Source organism: Anarhichas minor, unplaced genomic scaffold (genome assembly GCF_050575085.1).
Source record: "Anarhichas minor isolate MPS153535 unplaced genomic scaffold, ASM5057508v1 ptg000114l, whole genome shotgun sequence".
NCBI classification, from domain to species: domain Eukaryota; kingdom Metazoa; phylum Chordata; class Actinopteri; order Perciformes; family Anarhichadidae; genus Anarhichas; species Anarhichas minor.
In genome coordinates, this window is record NW_027466560.1 from 71,742 (window position 1) to 82,490 (window position 10,749).

Consider the following 10,749-nt stretch of genomic DNA (forward strand, 5'->3'; position numbering starts at 1 on the left):
AGATGAATCATTTACAGCATGTTCTTACGTTACGTGTCCACGTGGTGGCGCATGTTGCATTTGGTGTTCCTCGAGTTGGGGGTGAGAATGTGTGGCGAGATCCTTTCAAACTCTTAAAAATCCTGATTCAAAATTACAAATTGTGTTTTATATATACCCAGGTCTCTTACACACACACGCACACGCACACACACACGCACACAGTGAGAGACTAACCTCTAACAGATACTTCTGCTCATTGAATAATAAAATGCATAATCCGAATACAAAATGTTTTCCAAAATGACGTCGGTATACCTGACGTTCAGTTAAAGAAAAATAAATACATAATGGATCTATCTATATCACACGGCCACGCCACGCCCCCTTTCGGATTAACCGGAAGTGGGTGTGTCGTGATGTGCTACAGACCAATGGCCGCAGCCGGACCGCCCAATTACGTATTTGACGACGTAGCCGACCGGAAGTCAGTTGGATTTGCGATCGCTTCCTCGTCTTCTTCTTCTTTTTCTTCTTCTTTCTTTTCTTTTAAGTAATCTCATGATGATAACATCGTTCTGTCGAAGGACTACTTTACCTGACGGACTGTGCTGTCATGGCGGAGGTGTGAGGCACGTGTAGGTGAGTTTATAGAACGCAGAATGAGAGCATATGGATACATTGTAGTCAGTAATACACGAATGAACTGTTCTATTTATTTATGCAACACTTTCATCTTATATAACTGGGACATAAGCCAGTTCTTCTACTGGCCTCTGTTAGAGATGTCACACTAATAGCATCGGACCATCTAAAATGAACAATGAGGTATTTATATAATATAATATACTACACTTTACTACATCATACCCATAGTACGTCTTATATTTGATATCATATTCTGATATATATCATGCAGTAGTATATCTACACATCATGTTATACTATTACTACCTTTCACCTTCTATTACTTCTCATATTGTATCATAATTTACCTTTTTATACCTTTATGTTACTCTGATATTTGCATCATTAATGACTCTTGTCTCGCTCTTTTTTGTGTTCTGTTTTTACTTTTAAATCCCTTTTCATTATTTACTTCTTATACTTATTTATCTGTGTTGCTGTGATGCTGTTCGTCACATGGATCAATAAAAGTATATCTTATCTTTAATACTCCAAAGTGCAGTGTTGTCGTTGTACTTGTACTAGTAGATTAGAGTAATGACTTCATTTATGGTCCCATTGCAACGTTACAGCAGCAAAGTCCCACACTGTTAAATGTCCTACTGTAACCCTCCCTGGCACATCCTTTCTATATTAAAATACACTTTTATTATATACTTGTTTTAATGTACTTGTTTTAAATGATGTCTCGATTATTGTTTATTGTTGTGCACCATTCACCAAGTCAAATTCCTTCTATGTGTAACGTACTAATAAACACTTCTGATTCTGATACTCATCAATAACTAGAATAAACTGTGAATAGACGAGACTGAAACCAGGACCATACCCAAACACATACGCTGTACGATGTTAGTTTAGGGCTGCAGCTAATGATTATTTCCATAACTGATTATTCATAAAGCACTGAGCAGTATTCTCTCCCTCTTTTCCCTTCGTGCAGGAGAAAAGCCACGACCATGAGGTGACGTCTGTGACATCTTGAATCATTTCTCCCACCGGCACATATGGCGAGGTAATAAACTGATAACAGCATCGACGAGAGCGTGATGCGGTTCATGTTTAACGTTATATGACCTGGTTTCCTCCTCCACAGGATCACTTTTTCCTGCCTGCCGGCCTCCTGGTACTGCAGCGTGTCCCTGCTGTCTCTGGGCTGCGCTCCCAGGCAGAGGCTGCTGCTGCTCTTCATCACCTCCGCCCTCCTCCTCCTGGGAACCTACCAGAGGCAGCTGTGGAGCGCGGGGCCGCGGCGGCCCGGGTCCCGAGTCAACAAGTGAGCGAACGTCAGAGCGAATCCTTAGGCCTCGTTGTGCTGGAACTGTGCACAAAGACAGAACCACCGCACACTGTTACAGGGTACATTTTCTGTAAAGATCTTAAGCCGTGGGATAGCGGACGTGCACCTTCAGTGAAGATCAACAGTCTATCAAAAAATCTAATTCAATGTAGTAAACATGTAGTAAACAGTTCCACAATGAGAGCCATGATGGGGAAATGTGCTGGGATCACACAACAAAATATTGCTTTAACAAAAACACAAATTAATCATTGAAGAAAGAAAACATTAATAAAATTGAACAGTCTGTAGTTCACACAGTTTGACCACATGGCTGTTTTCACTCCTCCGTGTGAACGTGGAAGCGAGCCAGCTGATAACGAGCTCTGTGAGAACAGTTATCTCATCTGTTTTTGAGGCCGGACGGCTCAACGCGACCTGAACTCACTTTGTGGGAGCGACTGCAGGTGCTTCCATCAGAAACCAAGGACACGCAGAGATACAGACGGGACTTGTTAAAGGCACTCGGTAGTTTGTGTGTTTTTTCTACATTTAGTTTAATCAGACGTGGACTAAAAGCAGGAGAGTGCTATAAACAATGTGTCTGTTTCAGGGTTTCATCCAAAGCACCATACGTGGAATATTTTGTGTTGGTGTAGCCTGTGGGAGGCAAACCTATCTGTTGCCAGACATGAAAATATTCCCTCCTACGCTTCTTTTAATGAACATGTACTCTGTATATATATATACACAAGGAGCGTATTCTTCATCTCGGGTTTCTGTGTTCTGTCTCCTCCAGATACCTCTCCATCGCAGAGTCCATGGAGGTCACCGACGTCTTGGACCCGGCTCTGAATTACGGGATCGTGGTGGACTGTGGCAGCAGCGGCTCTCGGGTCTTTGTGTACTACTGGCCCCCCCACAACGGGAACCCTCACACGCTGCTGGACATCCGACAGATGAGGGACCGCGACCGCAAGCCGGTCGTCAAGAAGATCAAACCCGGTGAGGAGGCGGTTTGTTCTTTTGTCACATTTCATCGCATTTCATCGCGAGACCGCCTGTGATTTTAGTACGATTTAAAAAAAGCTAAACTACTAAATCTAATCCATCTGCTCGTCGTGAAATCTTTAGAGGAAACGATCTTCTAACCATAGAAACATGTCTGCACGTCAGCGCAGGTGTTTCTCCTGATTCATAGTTCAAAAGCTGTTGGAGCTGCTGTGCTTGTATCCGACTCTGTGATTCTTTGTCAGCTCATAAAGTCATTAAAAAGCTGTGACAGCGATCCCACAGTAATAAGTCATCACTGTCTCTACCTGTGATTATACGTAACATGCAGGCTAATAATGCTTATAATCAGTTATTTATCAAAAGCATTGAAGTGCTGCATTAACTTCTGTCGGTCACGGGAGTTTCATCTCGTTGGGTCCTGATGATGCTGGATGACGAGTTCCCCGTCTAGTCTGCATGACGTCATGTTTACTCCTCTTGGTTCGTTTGTAAGAAGTCAGTGTGAACAGGAACCGGACCAGAACTAACCCTGTTTGCCGTATACGTCCCTAACAAAAAATAAATGCCATAATAGTCATTTGAATGCAAGCGTTATAATGAGTCGTCTCTTAAGCGTCTTATGCTCTCTCTTCAGGTATCTCCACGCTGTCCAACACGCCGACGCAGGCCAGCGACTACCTCCACCCTCTGCTCCGCTTCGCTGCCGCTCACGTCCCGAGGAGCAAACACAAAGAGACGCCGCTCTACATCCTCTGCACCGCTGGCATGAGGCTGCTGCCGGACAGGTCGACAAAAGCTTTTACATGAAGTTCCAATAACTTTAAATCATACACTCAACCTGTCTATTATAAATGCAGTCTTAATACGACAGTAACTCCTTCATGAAGGTATAATGTTCAGCTGAGCTGTATTGCGTCATACAGAGAGGTGTGTAAAGCTGTCCTCATTGATATAAATACAAACACCTTTCAGTGTGATGTGATGCTATTCTACAGCACCGCTAACACAACCTCTCTCTAAAACAAAATAAGCCATATATAACCCTCATCAATTGAGGATTTCTGTTGTATTAGACGGCATTAAGGTGCATTTATATATATTATATATATTATATATTCTGGTTTCTCTGTATGTAGCCAGCAGGCGGACATCTTGGCCGACCTGGTCACTGATGTTCCCCTGGAGTTCGACTTCCTGTTTTCCAGCTCCCATGCTGAGGTCATCTCTGGGAAACAAGAAGGTGAGCTGATTGTTTGCTCTGTGCTGCTTTGAGTACTTTATATATTAACCTAAAGAGAATGCAGCGTTCACTGTGGCAGGAATGATCCTTAAAGCCGCTCTAACCGCTTCCTGTGTTGTGTGTGTGTGTCTCCCCATCACGGTTGTGGTGACGTGTTTCCTGTTTCCTCTCAACCCTGAAGGAGTGTATGCATGGATTGGCATTAACTTTGTGTTGGGCCGCTTCGATCATGCTGATGACGGTGAGTGTGAAGGAGTTAAAGGGTCAGTTCAGATGTTCTGAAGTGTGTTTGTGTGAGGTTCTCCTCCACAGTCAGGGTTCTACTACAGTAGATGAGTTTATAGAAGAACCTCATACAAACACACTTCATAACATCTGAACTGTCTCTTTAACAAGACGTATCTGAAATTGACACTAATGACTCAATGACAAACAAACACAATAACAGAATAACGCTGTAATATCTTCATGTTTCTCAGAAGACGCGACAGTTGAGGTGACAACGGGGTCTCAGAACCAGCGGCCAATCAGCAGGCGGCGCACAGTGGGCATCATGGATATGGGCGGAGCTTCACTGCAGATTGCCTACGAGGTGCCGAGCGCCATCACCTTCACTTCACCACAAGAAGTAAGGTTAACCGTTAGGTGGCTGCTATCGATGAGGGCTGCAGCTGACGTTTGTCTTCATTCAGTTAATCTGCTGGATTATTTTCTGGATCGATCATTTGGTCTGTAAAACGTCACAGTTGCAGATGAATGGACTAATTGTTGCCGCTCTATTATTGTCTTTAAGAATCATTATGTTGAGAGTTCATGTCTCTGTATTGTGTTTGTTTGTTCTTCAGGAGGAGGCAGGGAAGAGCGTCCTCGCTGAGTTTAATCTGGGCTGTGACGTCGAGCACACGCAACACGTCTACAGAGTCTACGTCACCACCTTCCTCGGCTTCGGGGGAAACATGGCGAGGCAGCGATACGAGGACCAGCTGATCAACAACACGCTGGCAAAGAACAGGTTCAGACTTTATTAATATTTGTTAAAGCTGCTTTCATCTCCTCTCATGGCAGTTTTTTTTCAACGCTACATTCCTCACAACCTCTCTCTGCCTTTAAAGAAACGTTCAATTCACATCTATTTGGATGATTGTTGCCTGTAAACGTTGAGCTTTTCATGCTCCTGTTGGTCCAGGTTTCTCACCACGCAGACGGGCCTGAGCGAGGACCAGCCGTACCTGGATCCCTGTCTGCCGGTCAGCCTGTCGGACACAGTGGTGAAGGGCAACCGCACGGTGTACCTGAGGGGTCAGGGCGACTGGAGCCAGTGTCGAGAGGCCGTGCGACCTTTCCTGGGCCTCCACAACGGCACCATGTCACCGGGGGGCGTCTACCAGGTACGATCGAACCCGGCAGACGCCCTTTGTCTTCAAGTCACAGCTCACTGGACAACCTGGATTTGATTCCTCACAATGCAGAACAATCACTTTTAACGCCATGTTTTATTTTTTAGGCTCCCATCAATTTCAGCAACAGTGAGTTCTACGGTTTCTCAGAGTTCTTTTACTGTACGGAGGACGTCCTGAGGCTGGGAGGACCGTATGACAGCCACAAGTACTCCAGAGCTGCTACGGTATCTATTCTTTCACGAGGAACTTGGCTGTAAAATATCATTTCACTTTTTTTTCCTTTTTCTGGTTGAACATTGTGTCTGTTCTTGTTTTCCCTGCAGGACTACTGCCTCACCAAGTGGTCGATACTGAAACAGCGTCTGGACAACAAGCTGTTCTCTCAGCAGGCCGACGTCTACAGACTCAAGTAAGTTCATCTTCATCTTCATCTTCAGCCACTCAATAATGTTTCAGAAAGAAGCAGATCTTTCATCGTATTCTCTGTTCGGGCAGACCGATACTCACAAGCTCCTCATTTGGTATCGATTCCTTTAGAAAAATAAATCAACAATAAATGATAGAAATACAAACGGCATCACTTTCAAACGTTTCTGTACGTTAGTGCCAAAACAGCCCCGATACGTCTGAGTGGTCACATGACACAGTCGCACACATCAAACATGTGAGAAAACGTCAGGAAGGAAACGTAGATAAAAACAACACGCCCTGAAAGTTAAATGGAGTTTTATTATTTAACCAAAGTATTTCTGTAAAATACTTTTTTGACACTAAACATTTTATTCACTTGTACTCAGCTTTGCTTTTATAGTAAATGTATTAATTATGTGGTGAGAGGATCTCCTGCAGATAGAAAGCACAGGAAGAGTATTGTTCTGTCATATTATATCAGAGATAAACACAGTTGCAATACTCATTCATTCACAATATTTCATTTATTTAATCTATTTTAATAGTTACAGCATGTTGCGGATTTGTTTTCAGGTGCAAAGCGTGTTGTTTACGACCACAAGGAGGTGCTGTTCCTTCCATTGCAGTTGATATTTGTGCCACTTGTCTGCAAAACAATAACATGGTTAATAAAGATGCACGTCATTGAGTTATTCAAACCTTCAGTGGATGTAAGAAAAACAATCAAAAACAGAAACTCTGATGATTTAGTAAATTAAACTCTTTCTGAATATAAAGCAGGCTCGTCACTGAGCTTCGGAAAGGACTTGATTTTTGGAACAATTAACACGTTTAAGTGTTAAAAGTGGAGAAATAGTCGGGGCCGACTGTTCGACCAGCGAGCAACAGATGTGTTAATGATTTCACAAAAAAAGTTCAAATATTTAGCATCAAAGATGGAACTTAATCAACCGACATCAATAACTAACTCTCCAGCTGTCACCCTGCTCTCTCGTTCTCTCAGGCTTCAGTGCTTTAAGTCGGGCTGGATGTACGAGGTGCTGCACTCCGGCTTCCGGTTCCCAACCGACTACCCGAATCTGAAAACGGCCCAGCTGGTTTACGACAAGGAGGTGCAGTGGACTCTGGGAGCCATCCTGTTTAAAACCCGATTCCTGCCTCTCAGGTAACGCCGTCATTTACCACACACACACACACACACACACACACACACACACACACACACACACACACACACACACACACACCTATGAAAGAATCTTACTCCTAAATGTGTCCGTTTCAGGGTGAATATATATGATGTCATCGCTGTAGTTGGTGTTTAGTTTGAATCTCCTACCGTCACAGTCTGACCTCCAGCAAACAAATCTCAATATGCACATTTATTTACACAATGAATGATAAACATACGAGTCCTCCATCTTCTATCACGGTGACTCCTTTTCTCTGGAGTAGAAGACATTTATATATATTTTAAGACAATGGAAAGATGGTCGTTCACTTAAAATACTTTCAAAACTAATCCTCCTCACATTAATATACCAATTTTAAAAGGTGTGATTGCACGTTTTAAATCAATAAAAGATCACTTTGGGTTGGAATGGTGTCAAATAAAGACTTTCCTAAAGAGGGTAATTAAAGTAGCTTACTACTTAAATATCTCTAAGTGACTGAGAGGTGCAAGTTGACATTTTGCTGTTCAGCATCATAGATAATTTGGTTTTCCTCTCCAGGGACCTGCGGCAGGAAACCCTGCGACAGAACCAGAACCACCCCAGCTGGCTGCGCTCCTCCTTCGTCTACAACCACCACCTGTTCTCGCTCTGCATCCTGGTGGTGGTGCTGGCCATCCTGCTCTATATCCTGCGCCTGCGGAGGATCCACCAGCGGGAGCAGCGGCAGGCCGATGCCCTGAACCTCCTCTGGGTCGAGGAGGGAGAGGCCCTCCTCGCCTGAGAGGCCACGTTATAGTACAGCTGACGAGTGCGAGGACGGAGGACGGATGAGGAACCTGGAGATTACTCACCAGACGCTCGCTTGGCCACTTTATTGAGAAACAGCCGAGTACAGAGAGTTTTAATGAGCCGGGACATCAAACTCTTCTGTATGTTCTTTGATCTGGCAGCTTCAAACTCAGATCCCTTCTCAGACCGGAGACACGTTCTCTGTGTTCACTTTCTTCTGTGGAAAGAAGAAAGGAATCAACTCGGCACAACAGGATGGAACAACTACCATCGGGGTGTTTTGTTTTAATTGTGAAGAAAAGTAAGTAAGACAAGTATGTGTGTGTGTGTGTGTGTGTGTGTGTGTGTGTGTGTGTGTGTGTGTGTGTGTGTGAATGAATGAGGTTAGGTAGTAATATGGGACACATTTTAAAATACACAAATACTGTATATCTACACAAATATCCCTATAACTATCATCAGTTAGCTTCCCATTTGATCCAAAGCCATGTTTTTATTCATGTCAGTTAACCTGGATTCAGTGGGGGGGGGGGATATCTCACCTGAGGGACGGAGGTGGTTCATCATAGGAAGATGGATTTGTGGAAAGTCTTTGAAGACCATTCACACCCATGCTAAAGGCACATACGAAAGAAATGCAGCTCAAGTGGTTCCAACAGGATTCATGTGTTTTATATTTTAAATATTCATGTGGGAGAAAAGTCAGCGCAACACCTGCTAGCAGCGCGGCCGTGGACTTTCATCTTCACGAGCAAATGAAACCGAATGGTCACTCAGCTGTACTTTAAGACGTTTACGTCATTGGACACGAGACATTTGTGTGATTTAAAGGGTTAAAATACTATTGACACTATATCACTAATATATTTTACGTTGGCCGACATGAGGCGTCATTTATTAGCCTTTGCAGACAGTTTCCCAGTTATTTAGATTTAATGTTAGCTGACCTATCGTGTCGTTAGGGTTAGCTCTGACAGAACTGTTAGCATATTAGCATGCTAATGTTGGTTAATATTAAAATTAGAATTTAGCGTGACCCTTAATCTGCAGATAATGTTTTCACATTGTTAGATTTAGCTTTGAAACCACTTTTAGCATGTTAGCATGCTAATGTTGGTTAATGTAATGTTAAAATTCGTTATTAGCTTAGCTTGTTAAAATGTTAAAACCTGCATTAATGTTAGCCAGCATGTTTAGAGTTAGCTGTGACATAACCGTTAGCATGCTAATGTTGGTTAATTTATCTTAAGGTACAGCTGAGTTCAACAAAGTGTAGCTGAGCTTAAAATGACCACTGTTCAGGGGTTCAGGTGACCACTTATTGTTCTTTCTGTTTGTATAATTTCCTGAATTTATACTCCAGATTTGTCTACATCTGTTCTTCATACGAGTGCATCATGTGGTCTTTGAGTGTCTTCATCTGGTGACGCATTTGAACATTCCTCTCTGCAAACAAGAGAGAGAAGAAGCTCTCAGGTTTTGGTTCACCTTAAATCTCTCGTTCACTGTATTAAATATACTCTTCATCGATACGGTTAAAACCAGAACACCACCGCTGTCCTGCCAAGACCTCCGATCCAGCTCAGGTGTTGATCCGGGGGAAGCTGAGATAGAGCGGAGAGGTCTGCTCAGTGTTTGGCTGAGCGGGCGCTGAGAGCAGACGAAGGCCTGCAGGCTCCTGGTTCAAACAGATGCGCTCTGATCTGATCTGAATAAAGATCCACGGACAAATAGAGAGAAGGAAACCGGTCAAAACGGATGCTTGGAAGAAGCAAAAAAAGTATATATGAGATGTGAATGTGTGGTTTTGAAAATGAAGCCATTTTGAGGAAAAAAAGCCACAAAAAACAGGGTCCATTGTTTTCAGTTTTATGCATTTCATATCTGTAAATGAAGCCAGTTAGTTTTTCTTTTGGAGTCTTTTGTTATGTGCCGAGGGTGCAGCTCTGCAGCAAACCATGACGATGCAAATATGTGTCTGAGAAGCAAACTTCCTGAGAAGTTGAATCATGTGTTGATCCCACAGTGGGAGTTTTTTGTCGTTGATTTGTTGTTAACCTCCGTCTCCTCGTCTGTACTTCAAAAACACACTTCCTGCACCGGTTACAGGAGTCTACAGCAGCCACGGTGTGACGTTTAAAATCACTTCCTTTGACCTCGTTGTGAGGTGTCCAGGGTTCCTGCTGCTCCTCTGATGTTTTTGACTCCTGACCTGGGGCCAGTGGTGGACTGTGTCCTCCCAGAGCTGGGCATTGTGCAATGTTTAACAGGGATTCACTGAAGGGGCCTTTTTATTTTCGTTTTTAAATTGAGGTACCTTTTTAACATCAATGTGAATAGAAACTATTCCAATAAAAGATCCTTTTTGTAATAAAAAAATCTGTCTCGAGTTTTGACTGTTGTGTGCCTCCAACTATGTATATTTATATATATAAACCAGGTGACGTCAGTGAGTCCCTGAGGGTTCAGGGGACATTTGGGATTTGGGCCTACAGCAGCTGCTCCTCTGTAAGACAACAGAGGGTTAAAGTGAACCCGGAAGCTGGGGGAGGAGCCTGATCGGCAGTTGGCTCGTGACTGTAGTGTGGCCTGCTGGCGGCGCTGTGCAGCGTTCATGCAAACCCTGCAGCATGCATCGATCACACGGTCGCCTCACCTACAACTTAACGCCTGGAAGTCAAGTTTTTTAATAATATAATAATCAGTTCTACTTTCATTATGTCCACACATAGCGCAGCACGTTTCTGAAGTGAAGTTAAAGGAACACAGACACAG

The 10,749-nt window shown here is 43.4% G+C and overlaps 1 protein-coding gene across 4 annotated transcripts; it reads left to right on the top strand.

The window, feature by feature from the left end:
• The first annotated feature begins 379 nt into the window (after positions 1 to 379).
• LOC142940086 (ectonucleoside triphosphate diphosphohydrolase 7-like) lies at positions 380 to 10,353 on the top strand. 4 transcript variants are annotated; one of them, XM_076082976.1, is made up of 14 exons: positions 380 to 621; positions 1,610 to 1,681; positions 1,763 to 1,942; positions 2,745 to 2,950; positions 3,594 to 3,744; positions 4,096 to 4,199; positions 4,381 to 4,440; positions 4,682 to 4,827; positions 5,045 to 5,211; positions 5,386 to 5,587; positions 5,704 to 5,823; positions 5,923 to 6,008; positions 7,014 to 7,175; positions 7,744 to 10,353. In XM_076082976.1, exons 2-14 carry the CDS (start codon positions 1,674 to 1,676, stop codon positions 7,964 to 7,966), a joined length of 1,815 nt encoding a protein of 604 aa, XP_075939091.1. In that variant the 5' UTR covers positions 380 to 621; positions 1,610 to 1,673; the 3' UTR covers positions 7,967 to 10,353. The 4 variants fall into 4 exon arrangements, with proteins under 4 accessions (XP_075939091.1, XP_075939090.1, XP_075939089.1 ...); XM_076082975.1 differs by having other exon boundaries at positions 381 to 617; positions 4,679 to 4,827; XM_076082974.1 differs by having other exon boundaries at positions 382 to 621; positions 4,679 to 4,827.
• The last annotated feature ends 396 nt before the right edge of the window (positions 10,354 to 10,749 follow it).

What these genes read in the sequence shown, in the direction of transcription:
- LOC142940086 (XM_076082975.1), top strand. An exon ending in CTTCGATCATGCTGATGACG is followed by an intron (nt 4,441 to 4,678) that starts GTGAGTGTGAAG and finishes CATGTTTCTCAG; the next exon opens with AAGACGCGACAGTTGAGGTG. An exon ending in AACACGCTGGCAAAGAACAG is followed by an intron (nt 5,212 to 5,385) that starts GTTCAGACTTTA and finishes CTGTTGGTCCAG; the next exon opens with GTTTCTCACCACGCAGACGG.